Below are 15,142 nucleotides of genomic sequence, written 5' to 3' on the forward strand. Positions count from 1 at the left end.
ACTAATTTGAATAACCATTTATAGAGAGATCCTATTTCTAGTATATTTCTTGCACTCTCAATAAAACTATGAAAATGCTCTTTATAATTTTCTTTCAACTTTTTTAAGTATCAGTTTGCAACATTATCTGATGCAAAAAAGCAGAAGGATTCAGTATATAATTTAGCTTTATCTGTTTTTTTAAGGTTGATATTTATATGAATTAGTTTGTGAGTATATTCACCACTTGAGAACTATTGCCAAATAACTTCAAATTTCAGTAAAGAAGGTGATACATTACTTTTGTGATTTTTATATTTTCAATTTTAATAAATTGTGTTGTATTTGAAAAATTAATAAATCAATCTACATTAAATTTAATACATTTTGGTAATTTACATAATAAATAATTTATATTTAAAATTTTATTTTGATTGGCTTTAATTTGATATCAATACATAAGATTAAAATTATTAAAATTAAATATTCAAGGTGATGCATTACTTTTATAAGCTACTGTATAAAAATATATCTATATCGGTAAGACTATAAATTATTTAATATTTAAATTAACTTAATATTTCTTAAATTTTTTTTTTTATTATTTTAACTGTAAATAAATGTTTTTAACATCAATAATATGCAAAAATTTAACTAGGAAAAATCAGAAAAAAATCCTTTAGATATAAAATAGACATAATTTTTACATTAATAATGTAAAATATTTTTAATGCAGAAATATATATTAATAAAAATCCTCAAAATTCAAAACCAATCTTATATAAATACAAATTATTTAAAGAAATAAAGGATCAGCTAGACAGATTTTTAAAAAAGTTGGAATTTATAAAGAAATAAAAAATATTTTTGTATATAAAATATTATGTGAAGATAATTATTAGAAATAATAAAAAAAATTTATTATATTAGTTATTATACATTGATTAAAATAATTTATCATTTAATAGGCCTCAATCAGTGTTGTCATAGGGACGGGACATGTCCATGGATGGGATGGAACGGGACAGTTCAGGACACGTCCAAAGATTTTAGCAATGTCTGGGACATTGGAACATTAAAATCATGTAATTTTAATTATAAATTATAGCCCATTAGGTGTCAGTTTCGATAAGACAAATTGTAAACTTGGACAATTTTTGGATGGGATGCGTACAGGACATGACAGAACAACGTCTCGGGATATTAAAATTTTTGGGCAGGACACGTCCCTATGCACAAATATCAGCTCAATAGTAAAATATATTATAATATCAATCTTAAATATATGAAATATACAAATATCAAATAAAAATAAATAAATAATATAGTCAAATGTTCCAGATAGTTATATGATCTTAAAAAAAATACTTTATTTAAATATATATTTCTTCATATATCAAAAAACAATCATTAATTAAAAAAGCAAAATATAACAATTTAAGAATTCTTATAAAAATGAGTTCAAAGGAGTTTCAAATATGGTTTAGATAATAAAACTAATTTATTGTAGCAGTCTTAATATAATAAAGTAAAAGAAATAAGAACTAATTAAATAAGAGATTTAAATCACAATTTTTCAGCAAATTGGTATATCCAATATGTTTCATAATGCTTTATACTAAAGGAATAAGTTTCACCAAATAGAATGAATAGCACAGGTCAAAATCAATGCTATCAGATATATATCGGGTATCTTGAGTTCTTTTACTATAAACTCGCCACAAGTAATCATCAAGGATGACATATTGGGAACTAATTAGGTATATATCGGGTATTTTTATATATCAGGTACCCGATTTGTCACATCTCAAAATATGTAAATTATCAAGACCCCGATATCTAAACAATTAGTCGCCGATATTTTGTCTAATATATATCGGGTACTGATATTTGTACAAAATCTTTTAATGAAATTATTACTAAAGATTTTGATGGTAAATTAAATAAACAAAAATCGATTACGCAAGTAACTGCGATTTTGGCATCGATCATGTGACTTATCGATCTGATTTAGTGATCGATAATCTCTTTTTAATTAAAAATTTTGAAAATTTGAATTTTATAAAAGAAAATTCAGTTAAGTCATGATCCGTGAAAGATCGACACAAAATTACTATTAAATTTTGGGGTAAAAATTTGTCGATCATTTATTAAATAAAAATAACTGCTATCATTCGCAATAAGGCAAGTATTACTAAAACAAATTCACAGCTCAACCAGATCACATGACAAGCTGCGCAATAATGTAAAATATGGTTTCGACAAAAAAAATTTCATTTAACCGACTTGACGAAAAATTTTTTCTTTGTAGCAGCTGTAGATTTTAGAGGTACACGTATATATAATACATAAATTTCACCTTTTCAATTTACGAATTTTTAACATTTATTAAACATTATTTACATTTCTCTCTTTATAAGTACTTGCTACAAGTATTTATTATGAATTTTCAAAGTCCATATTTTCTTCCAAAGTACGCAAAGCCATAGCCTCTTTCCATTTGCGTGAAAAAGTTGAAATCCAGTTTGTTATTGTAGTTACTTTAGGTATGTCATTTTCTTCAATTTCTCCAAGTTCTGCACGCTTTAAAAGTTCTTCATGCATCTGTTGTGCATTTAATTTTTGACGAGGATTTGCTGTTCCAGTATGGAACATTGATTCTAAAAGATACTTTACTTGGGGAGATATTCTTTTTACTGGTCCACGCTGACGAGTTTTTTCATTTTCTTTTAGAGTCCATCCACTGGTAAACGTTTGTTGACTACGCAAAAAAAAATAAATAAATAATACAATCAACAAATAAAGATGTGATTGTATAATATTTATACCTTTTGGTTTCCAATGATCTATTGTTTTCCAGGTTAGTCAGATCAGAAAGTATTTGGTTCACATATTCTTGGCGCTTATTATTGGTAATACAAATACATAATAGCAAATAGGATTATAATAAGAATATAACGAAAATTCTAGAATTGAATATCACCTACCGATTCACTCTGTGTTGGATCTTGTTTGTCTAACAAGCAAATATGTTACTTTTATTTAGGAATAATATGGAAACAGGTAAACTCACTTTCTTTATTTAAAATTGGTATATTCCATTGCTTAATTGATTGTGTATGAGATGTAAAAGTAGGATTTGGTTTTTCAATTTTTCGCTTTTTAACAATCTTTTCTATTTTTTCAAGTGACCATTCTTTCCACTCTCCAATTCCTAGTAGTGCACGTGCATGAATATATCCTACTTTTTCTTCGTCCGTGGGCCAAGTCCATTCTTGCAGGTTGGATATTCCTGTAATTGTGCCCAATTTTGCTTTATCTAAATTGAAAATAAATATTAGATTTATTTCAAGTTTTACAGCATGCTAATTAGAACTACAATTTACCATTATCTCTGTTAGGATTCAAATTAGAAACTCGGACGCCTACTATACCTTTTACTGCTAATTCGATATCATCTCCAGAAATAACATCATATCCAAGCTTTACGTATCTTTTCATTGCTTGAGAAACCTTATTATTATCAATGAATTGATCAATCACTCAATCAGTATTATCTTTGACTCTCAATATAATAATATAGCAGAATGCACCTGTGCATGATGTGAATCAATCGAAGTTTTGGCTTCTCCTGCTTCAAGAAAGATCCATTTGCGAGGAATTATATTATACCACTCCTTCCAATGTGCAATAATCAACATTAACTCTGTACAGTGGTAATGCATGCCGTAATCTGACATTATTGTTACCCATTTGGGTTTTGGATTCAATGTTTCAATTACAGTATGAAGGGAAGATGCAGTAAACCATGCATCTTGGCGCGTATCGTTAGACCAGTGATCAAATACTTGAACATCCAGTTGATTTTGTTCCATATTTTTGGTATATACAAGTACAGAATGAAAACTCCAACCACGTTTTCCAAAAAACTCTGTTTTGGTCTCACGTGCACTTTGAGGTAATATCCTCATTTTGTAATCTACAATCATTACAGCACCTTCTTCATCCAATTCTTCTAAATTTGTTCGTACATGAATATTCAAGTATGTTTTACGGGCATGATGTTGCCATCCATGCTATGAGTTTTTGCCTGATATTCATCAAGAATTTCAAAATACTCTTCACTTATTGCTGCTTTTAATTCTTCAAAAAAACTAAAAATACTTTCACATTTTGAACAGGTAACTGGATGATTAAGATTACAGTCTCCAAAGGCATGTCGTATACAATGACTAATACAGGAATTATGAACCGCGATACCAGCTGCTGTAACCTCCAGTTCTTTTGAATATTCTCGACGTATGTATCGACGCAATTCTTGTGATTTTGTTAATAAACGTTTCTAATAAGATAAAATATATTAGAATTCATACTTGCAAATTTTAATAAAATTTATTTTTACCTTTAGAGGTTCATCCATAATATGGGCAGAAATAATTACTCCAATATCTCCAAATACCATATAACCACAGTCATTACATGTAGAACATAATCCACCTAAATTTTCTCGGTACACATATTGACCACCTTCAAGACATGTCATAAAAGATGTACGACGCATACCATTAGGATACTCTTCTGCAAATCTTTCCCATAATGCTTTTTTCGTGTCTTGTAAGTATTTGATTGGTTTTCCTGATTTTGCATTAGTTTTGTATGAACTCATATTGACAAATTCTTTATCATTTAAAAATCTGTCAATTTGTTCAAGCATTTCAGGTGTAAACCTTCTTCGGCAAATTATTGGTTTTACAAGTGGAGGGGATCCATAACCATTGATACGTGCATGCTTGCGAGATTCTACAATAGTATGTGAACCAACCTGTATATATTTATTATAAAAACAATATAAAATTTTACATTATTGTATCAGTAATAATTTTTTGCAAATTTTTCATTGTCTTTTTTACGTCTAGTTTATTTACATAATTTTAAAAATAAAAGAATAAATAATTCAAGAACGTGTACATTAAAATTTTACATATAAAGCAAAACTATAAAATATTACATTCAAATTTTGTTTTAGTTCTCCATAAGTAAATTCATTGGAAATTATAGAAAGTATACGTCTTTTTCCATCAGGAGTTTTTTTGTTGTTAGCAAGTGCACGTTCAAAACACATCCAAAATGTATGTGTTGCGTTTGGCATATTCTTTGGAATACTAGTAAGAAAACCACTTTTATATAAAGCAGCAAATGCTACCTTGTCTGCTTCTCCATTTGGTGATTTTGTCCATAATTGACGCTAATAAAAAAATATTTATTTTAGTGTTTGAAGATAAAAAAAATAACAATAAAAATATCACAAATTTACCGACCTTTGATTCTTCAGATAACCAAGGAGTTATATTTGTTGCACCAACTGCTTTTAGCATGGTTTGCCACGCACTTAATTCACGTTCACTAAATTCATATCCTTTTGGATATATAGCATGCAAAGCAGGTTCTAATTCAATTATTGGATTTTCAGTTTTAACCCAACTTGTAAAAAAATATTTCCAATTAGCATTTGCCAGAGTTCTTCTTTTTACATGATAATCAAATAACCTTTCTAAAATATATTCATCATTCCAGTCATTAAGAGTGCATTGAGTTCGATGCTGCTGAATTAGATTTTTTGTAATTGGATTATCAAGACCATAAAGTTGTGTGCCGGTAAATTTTTTCAGTTGTCCTGTTTTTTCCCACACTTCATCTGGCGTTGCGCCTTTAAATTGTTTTATTAAAGCAGATTCTCAGTAAATTTCAACAATGCATTTTTTTTCCTCAATCCGTGATACAAAAATTGACTGCTTTCTTTCATACATATGAAGAAGGGATGATTGAAAACCTGAACCTGCATAACGCCATTTTTCGCGTGAAGAAGTCCCTATACCATAAATAAAAATTATACAATTTTCTACATTAACAGTAACGGGAATATGTTGAATATCTTGTTTTAAAGTTTCAAGGATATTTTTGTCATTCCAACCCATTGCTTGATACCCTGAATAGCGTGTTGAAGTATTGAAACGGTTTTTATAAGCTGTAGAAATAGCCTTTGTAGAACTTGGCTCTGTAACAACATGTAAACCACTTTGACAACAATACATTGGCATTAATTTGTTATTACCAGAACCAGTTTGTATAGTTAAAATGAAATCTACTTTGTTAAGACAAACTTTAGTCTGTTGTCCCAGCCTAATCGGAAATAAAGTTTCATTTTCGTTTGAAATTATCCACCAATAAAAAGAATAAGGTCCATAGTGAAGTTCAGGAACTATAGTTCCTGGTTTTATTAAAGTAACGCGTAAAGTTGGAGCCATTATGACAGTTTTTAAAGGTTGTCAACGAGAGATTTAAATTTATTACAACTGGTTATAATGTATCTTATCCCCAAATTTACTATACACAACTCATATGATCTGATGCCGATCATTCGCGGATCATGACTTAATTAAGTTTTTAAACCGAATATATAAAATTTATTTTTTTTATTTCAGCTTTTTAAACTGAATTGTTTAAAATTTATTAAAAACTTTTTTACACATCCCTTATAAATTACGCCTCACTACTTTAATGCCATTTTTTTTCTTCTTTTTTATAAATATTTCTTTTGCCTGAGTACAAACCACCAAACAGACTCAATAGGATCATAAATTAATGTCTTTGGAACAACCTCTTCCTAAAATTGGTACAAATAATACAAATAATGGCGTTGAACGTCATTCACCCCCTTTTATAAATAATTTGACCTGGAACTTTAAAATGGTAAGTACAGAAAGGATTCATGTTTTTTTTTATTTTTGGAATATTACTAATGTTTCTTTTCGCTTTTTTACTTTAGGGACGGACTCCTGGATTTCAATTTCAGTCTGAAACTCTGGAATGGTGAGTACAGGAGGGGGGATTCATTTTTTTTTTATTTTTAGAACATTACTAACGTTCCTTTTCACTTTTTTACTTTAGTGACGGACTCCTGGACTTCAATTTCAGCCTGAATCTCTGGAATGGTAGATATAGCACTAGTCGAAATAAGGCAAATCGGAAATAAGGCAAATCGTCCTTATTTCGGCTAAATTTCGGCTAATAATTGACGATCGTCTGTACATCAGGTGACATTCGGCATAGCCGATTTCCGATTTCACTAGTCGAAAAAGGCCGGCCTATATTCAATTAAAAATTCGACCATGATCTACGATTAGACATTGGTCGAATAGTCTAATTAAACGTCACGCGTTACGCGTATCAAAGTTTAAAAAAGGATCTTTTTTAAACTTTCCCCTTTCATCCCTTCCTTTCACTTCACTTCGTCCCTACTTTTCCCTGTACTTTCGTCCTTCCCCTCCCTTCCCCTATTGTCTTTTCCTTTCCCTTTCGTCCTTTCCTTGCTTCCCCTTTCGCTCTCCCCCTTTTCTCATACCTTTCTTCCGCCTCTTTTTCTTGGAAGTAATGTAAGTTTCGTTTCAAAACTTACATATTTTTTTTTAAATTTTTTTTTAATTTATCTTTTTAATTTTAATTAAGAAACGAATTTTCATTATTTTTTTATAGGACATGTAGAAGGACGCTAGCTTATTCACGAAACTGGACTTTAAGGTAAAAAACAGGAAAGTGAAGTTTGTTAATTTAAGAAACGAACTAACGTTTCTTTTCATTATTTTTTTTTGTAGGACGCATAGGAGGATGCCGGCTTTAACACGAAACCGGACTTTAAGGTAAAAAATGGGGAAAGGGGAAGGGGAAGGGGATTTAGAACCAAGATTCTTAAGAATCTTGGTTTTTATTTTTTTAATATTTCGGAACGGTTACTAACCGTTCCTTTCTTTTTTATAGGTTTCGGGCGGGCTTCCTAGTTCTGAAGAATGGAAAAGAACCAAGATTCGTAAGTAAACGAATCTTGGTTTAATTTTTTTTGTTTTTTTTTTGTAATATTAACGAACAGTTACTAATAACCGTTTTTTTCTTTATTATTTTAGGATTGGGTTGGCTTCTGAGTTCCGAAGAATGGAAAAGAACCAAGATTCGTAAGTAAACGAATCTTGGTTTAATTTTTTTTGTTTTTTTTTTGTAATATTAACGAACGGTTACTAATAACCGTTTTTTCTTTATTATTTTAGGATTGGGTTGGCTTCCGAGTTCCGAAGAATGGAAAGAACCAAGTTTTGTAAGTACGAGTACGAAACTTGGTTTATTTTTTATTTTATTTTTTTTCCTATTATATGAACGGTTACTAACCGTTCCTTTCTTTTTCTTATAGGTTCGGCCGTTTGGGTGAGTTTCCGAAGAATGGAAAAAAACTAAGATTCTGTACTACGAATCTTAGTTTTTTTTTCTTTTTTTAATATTTGGAACGGTTATTACTAACCGTTCTTTTTCTTTTATTTTTTATAGGTTCGGTGTCTCAGGAGGGGCTTCCGAGTTCTGAAAAATGAAAAAAAAACCAAGATTCGTAAGTATATACGAATCATGGTTTTAATTTTGTTTTTTTTTAATTTTATTAATGAACGGTTACTAATAACCGTTCTTTCTTTTTTTAAGTTCGCGAGTTCCGAAGAACGGAAAAGAACCAAGATTCGTAAGTATATACGAATCTTGGTTTTAATTTTTTTGTTTTGTTTAATTTTATTAATGAACGGTTACTAATAACCATTCTTTTCTTTTTTTAGGTTCGGGTGGGCTTTCGATCTTTGGAAAAAGTGGAACCAAGATTCGTAAGTAAGTACGAATCTTGGTTTAATTTTTTTTATTATTATTATTACGAACGGTTACTAATAACCGTTCTTCTCTTTTTTTTTAGGATCGGGTGGATTTCCGAATTCCGAAGTACGGAAAAGAACCAAGATTCGTAAGTATATACGAATCTTGGTTTTGTTTTTGTTTTTTTTTTATTATTTGGAATGGTTTACTAACCGTTCTTTTCTTTTTTTTAGGATCGGGTGGATTTCTGAATTCCGAAGTACGGAAAAGAACCAAGATTCGTAAGTATATACGAATCTTAGTTTTGTTTTTGTTTTTTTTTATTATTTGGAACGGTTTACTAACCGTTCCTTTCTTTTATTTTTTAGGTTTCGGGTTGACTTCCGAATTCCGAAGAACGGAAAATCAAGATTCGTAAGTAACTACTAATTACGAATCTTGATTTTTTTTCTTTTTTTTTAATATTATTAATAAACGGTTACTAATAACCGTTCTTTTCTTTTTTTAGGTTCGGGTGGGCTTCTGATCTTTGGAAAAAGTGGAACCAAGATTCGTAAGTAAGTATGAATCTTGGTTTAATTTTTTTATTATTATTATTATGAACAGTTACTAATAACCGTTCTTTTCTTTTTTTTAGGATCGGGTGGATTTCCGAATTCCGAAGTACGGAAAAGAACCAAGATTCGTAAGTATATACGAATCTTGGTTTTGTTTTTGTTTTTTTTTATTATTTGGAACGGTTTACTAACCGTTCTTTCTTTTATTTTTTAGGTTTCGGGTTGACTTCCAAAGATCGGAAGAAAAGGAACCAAGATTTGTAAGTAAGTACGAATCTTGGTTTATTTTTTATTTTTATTTTTTATTATTTTGGAACGGGTACTAACTGTTCCTTTCTTTTATTTTATAGGTTCGGGTGGGCTTCCAAGTTCTGGAGAACGGAAAAAGATCAAGATTCGTAGGTATATACGAATCTTGTTTAAATTTTTTTCATTAATATTAATGAACGGTTACTAATAACCGTTCTTTTCTTTTTTTTATAGGTTTGGGTGGTTTTCCGACGAATGGATGAACCAAAACCAAGATTCGTAAGTACGAATCATGGTTTATTTTATTATTATTATTTTATTATAATTTTGAATTAGCAATATTTATTTGTAATTTAGATAGATGCTAATAATAATAATATAATTATAAAGTTTTTAAGCATTTAATTAATAAATACATTTAATAAATTTGATAATAAAAATTGAAATAAATTCAGAAAAAAATAGTCCGATTTTTGTCCGATTTAAGTTCTGAAGTATATCTAATTGACTGTCCGAATTTAGTATGATTTAGTTCTGATTTATGTCCAATTTAAGTTCCGAAGTACATCTGATTGGCAGTCAATCGGATAACAATCGGAATATATTTTTTTTGTAAAAATCGGACATATTTCAGCCGTAATTCGACCTAAAATCGGATATCTGATTTTTAGCCGATTTGCCTTATTTCGACTAGTGAATATTCCCTTTCTTTTTTATCTTTAAGGACTCTCGTTTACAGTTATTGGATACTGGATTTTAGAATAGGGCTGATAGTAAATAGAATAGAAGGAAGTTTTTTTAAATTAGGAACGTTATTAACGTTTCCTTCTTTTTTTCTTTAGGAACGTGGCTTCTTGGATAATAATATGAACTGTAAGTTAAATGGGTGAAGAAGGAAGATTCTAAATGAATATTTGTTATTTTAATATTATAAAAATCAGCGAAAAATTAGGATTTAACATGTTGACCAGGTATATGCATGATAAGTGGCCAATAGGTTACTAATAGGTAACCTATTTGTGACTAATTGGTATACAGTATATACAGTAAGTAGAAATAGACAGTTTTGTATTATTTAAAGTGATAAAGAGTTTAACTTGCAATGTAATTCTAATATAAATAGTATAAATGCATTTTTATTAAATACTGGCCAGTTTAAAATTGATAATTACTTAAATAGCCAATAAAATTAATAATTATTGTTAATCACGTGGTAATACGATTTTTTTTATTTATTTATCTTTCGCGTATTTTTTTTTCCTCTTAACCCTTTTCTCTTAAAATTTTATTTTATTGATTTGTGTAAAATAAATACAAAGGTACATTTTTCTTCTTTTTTTATTATATTATTAATATTTTTAATACTTCTTTTCTTCTCTTCTTACTAATATGTTTTTCTAATATGTTTCCTTCTACTAATAACATTTTTTTATTAATATTTTATTAATATTACATTCATACTAATATTTTCTATTACTAACCATTTCTTTTACTAACATTTTTATTACCGTTTATACTAATATTTTCTTTTACTTTTACTAATACTTCATACTAATATTTCTTTTACTTTAATACACTACTAATATTTCTATTTCTTTCTTTTAAATATCAATAAATGATCGTTATTTGTTGATAACAGGCTAACATATAAAAGGAGGTTTATTTGTGTTTTACACACATAATTTTAATTGTTTATAATAATTATTGTTTTACATTTTTTTGGTTATTTGTAAATTTAATTTTATCTAATAAAATTTTTGGTATAATTAAATAATAAATTTGACCTAAATTATCTATAAAATAAATAAATTAAAATTATAAAAATTTATAAATTTGACCTAAATTAAAAATTATAAATTTATAAAATGACATATTTAGGATACTTATTAGCATGTCTGATAAGTAGGTGATATCTGTCTGATATTTATTAAAATCTATTGGGTATCTGATATGTTTGTTATATATAACTGATATTTTACTACCCAATATGTATCTGATATGTATCTGATATATATAATATGTGTGCCCAAATTTCTGCATTTGTACTACACATATTGGGTATTTGATATGTGTAGTATTATTAAATATCGCACACATATCATATATATATCAGATACATATCAGGTACCCAATATGTATCTGATAACTTTTATTTTGACCAGTGTAGAAGTAGAAATTTATTTTGTAAGTTATTATGGATATCACTCTAAAATATAGTAAAAAAGTGGTAAAAATATAAAAAAAATTATTGTGATAAATCCTTAAAAACCTATATCTTCAATTAGTTTATTGATATATTTGGTTGCATTATTTATGACAAACTTCCAATAATGATCATACTAATATTGCAGTCTTTCTATTTGTAAAATTGTAGCTTACTCTCTAAACATAATTTCTACTTAATAGTATACATATGGAGTATTTTCTGTAATATAACAAATGGTTTATTAGTTAATTATATTAGGTTTTTGTATATAGTGTTTTACATTTATGTATTTCTGTATTTTAATTCTTAATAAACTAGTGAATATGCTGCAATTAAAAAAAAAAAAATTAAGTTAAAAGTTTATATAGTAAATGTGATCAAAAAACTAAAGAATTAGGAATGGCACTTGTAATCTATAACAGATAGATGAAATATTACTACTCAATAATATGCATATTCCCATATATCATAATAGCTAAATTTTTATTTATACAGAAAGAAATATGAATTTGGTTAATATATGTTACTTCTAACAATCAAGATATAAAAAAAAGCTTGATTAATGAATTGAAAATAATTATAAAGGACATAATTGATCAGTTTACAATATTATAGTATTATATATTGTATTAGATAACTTTAATAATACAGTATAATTAATAATAAAATAGACTAATTGTCCAGTATTGAACAATCAGGATCTCAATTTCTTATATAATTATCACAGCCAAAATTTTATGATATTTTCTAAGTTCTCTATTCAAATGCAGAATTATTCATACATAAGAAATAGGATAAAAATAAAAGTAGATTAAGTCTTATTTTAAAATCAAGAATTGATTAAATCTGGATCATACATAAACCTGATATTATTCCAATAGAATTTTTGATGCACTTATCACAGATAGTCACAAACAATCATTATAGTATTATTTTAATAATACTAAATATATTAGGATTTATTAAGAATAATTTTTGGCATTGTGTTTTAGACCAAATATGGGATTTAGATTTAAATGATAAATATCAGAATAAATGCATAATAAACTGTTATAAACATCAGTAAAATAACCAATATGCAATGAAAAAATTTTACTAAAACACTAAACAGAAAATTAAAAGCATAAGATTTCCAACAACTAATAGATAAATTTAATCATAAATTACAATTAGGATACAAAAAAAATACTGATGAAGAAGAAATAAAATGCAAATTTAATGAATTTTAGGATAATATTATAAGCTATAAAATCAGTTAAATATTCAAAAAGCTGCAATATAAGATATAAGTTATTATTTGCAAATAAAACTATACAACATACTAGTGATACTACTAAACTGAGAAGTTTAATTAAGGAAATCTGCAAAGATCAGGATTTCATTGCCGCCAAAGATACACATTAAATAAATTATTGGTTAAACAAATTCAATAAATACAATAATAATTACAACAGGAAAAAAATATGATAAATTCATCAATAAGTATAAAAAACTTATTATTCTTACACACAACTTCTTCAATAGTATATGGATTAATAATGTTAAAGAAGTAATTAAATAAAAAGTCAAAATTTTATGTAAATTGATTGGTTAGTTCATTAGATATGGCACATTTTTATCAAAAAAGAGTGTTGCGTTACTTTTGTAACTTTTTAATATTTTTAAAAAATTAAGATTTTTACAATAATTAATTTTATATTTATTTGTTATAAAAGTATAATATAATTATTGTAAAAATCTTAATTTTTTAAAAATATTTGATAAAAATGTGCCATATCTAATGAACTAACCAATCAATTTACATAAAATTTTATATTTTGGTAAATCATATGATAAATGATTTACATTTTAAATTTTGTTTTGATTGGCTTTAATTTTGATATCAATTCATGTGATTAATGATCAACAATAAGGGTGTTGCGTTACTTTTGTTAGCTACTATAAGTAAGATTCAAAATAGCGTATGCAACATTATATAAGGACCCCGGAAAATACTTATATAGGTAAGGTCCCAAAAATATTTTTTATTAGTAGCTCTAAGCACAGGTTTTTACTATGATCGCTAAGCATTGTTGATATCTAACCTTAAAAATTATATAAAAATAAGCAAATCAATCTTCTAACCTAATTAAATTTTTATTATAACACATATAATTTATAAAATATATTTATTAATTAATATATTTTATTAAATCCAATTTTAAATATGTTGTGAAGCTAAACTAAACATAATATACAAGTAGATTAATAATATTCAATTAATAAAGTTAATAAATAGTAAGAGAAAATTCGAAATTAATACTATTACAAAAAATGTAAATTTCTCCATAAGTATTATACTTACACCCATAAAAATTAATATGTAGGTAGTTTCGACCTTGCTGAACAATTTTCAATTAATTTAGAAAGTCGATTTCATTTGACCAAAGGGGTGTAATTACGCTCTGAAGTTGTAAACGGAGAAATGAAAAATTCGGAAGTTAGTACCGTTATGAAAAATGCACTTTTCTCCATAAGTATTATACCCACACTCATGAAAATTAATATATAAGTAGTTTCGACCTTGCTGAACAACTAAAAATTTGACTAAATTCACTACAATTTTCATTACGTTTGCATAAAATTACTAAAAATTTGCCTAAAATTTACACAATTTACATTACGTCACTGGACTATCAATTAATTTAGAAAGTCGATTTCATTTGACCAAAGAGGTGTAATTACGCTCTGAAGTTGTAAACGGATAAATGAAAAATTCGGAAGTTAGTACCGTTATGAAAAATGCACTTTTCTACATAAGTATTATACCCACACTCATAAAAATTAATATATAAGTAGTTTCGACCTTTCTGAACAACTTTCAATTAATTTAAAAAGTCAATTTCATTTGACTGAAGTGGTGTAATTACGCTCTGAAGTTATAAACGAAAAAGTGAAAAATTTAAAAGTTATTACCGTTAAAAAAAATATGCTTTTCTATATAAATATCATACTTAGCCTTATGAAAATTAAAATACAAGTAGATTTAACTTGCTGAATAACCTTACTTAAGCATAAAAGATAATTTGATATAACCAAAGTGGTAAGTAGTGAAATTATATTTTAAAGTAAAACATATTTACAGTAATTTTATTTAACAAAATAAACATGTATAATATAGTAATTTTATATTAAAAATAATACACTGAGTTTAATAAAAATTAAAAAGATACTATTGAAAGATAATTAATAAAACATTGAAAAAAAAAACTGAAATTCCATCAAAAAAAATTTTTGTTTATGTATTTATATAAAATCGTAAAATGTAGTACAAAATTAACACTTACCGTTAGTGAAAATAAATAAAAATTAATTATAAATTCAATATATCCCTTAAAGTGTTTTGCAGCTAAATTTGGCTGCGATTTACCACTACTCATGTGCCGATCTAAACTGTAATACAATAAAATTCCATGGAATCCTCTGCGGAAAT

General features: G+C 27.0%; 2 protein-coding genes across 3 annotated transcripts; one reads left to right on the forward strand and one right to left on the reverse strand.

The window, feature by feature from the left end:
• Window positions 1-2,418: 2,418 nt before the first annotated feature.
• Window positions 2,419-6,284, reverse strand: OCT59_007189 (uncharacterized protein; the record flags this gene model as incomplete). 2 transcript variants are annotated; one of them, XM_066146996.1, is made up of 11 exons in its annotated part: window positions 2,419-2,740; window positions 2,808-2,881; window positions 2,967-2,995; window positions 3,053-3,298; window positions 3,366-3,492; window positions 3,573-3,994; window positions 4,144-4,321; window positions 4,382-4,801; window positions 4,988-5,224; window positions 5,298-5,686; window positions 5,810-6,284. In XM_066146996.1, 11 exons carry the CDS (start codon window positions 6,282-6,284, stop codon window positions 2,419-2,421), a joined length of 2,919 nt encoding a protein of 972 aa, XP_065998535.1. The 2 variants fall into 2 exon arrangements, with proteins under 2 accessions (XP_065998535.1, XP_065998534.1); XM_066146995.1 differs by lacking the exons at window positions 2,419-2,740; window positions 2,808-2,881; window positions 2,967-2,995; ... (2 more) ...; window positions 3,573-3,994; window positions 4,144-4,321 and having other exon boundaries at window positions 4,340-4,801.
• A 2,105-nt stretch (window positions 6,285-8,389) lies between these two features.
• OCT59_007190 (uncharacterized protein) lies at window positions 8,390-9,825 on the forward strand (the record flags this gene model as incomplete). Its single annotated transcript, XM_066147002.1, has 11 exons — window positions 8,390-8,410; window positions 8,628-8,676; window positions 8,759-8,806; window positions 8,892-8,939; window positions 9,027-9,072; window positions 9,167-9,211; window positions 9,296-9,343; window positions 9,430-9,479; window positions 9,566-9,617; window positions 9,699-9,743; window positions 9,822-9,825. 11 exons carry the CDS (start codon window positions 8,390-8,392, stop codon window positions 9,823-9,825), a joined length of 456 nt encoding a protein of 151 aa, XP_065998536.1.
• Window positions 9,826-15,142: the final 5,317 nt, after the last annotated feature.

The sequence above is a fragment of the Rhizophagus irregularis genome, chromosome 15 (assembly GCF_026210795.1).
Source record: "Rhizophagus irregularis chromosome 15, complete sequence".
NCBI lineage: Eukaryota > Fungi > Glomeromycota > Glomeromycetes > Glomerales > Glomeraceae > Rhizophagus > Rhizophagus irregularis.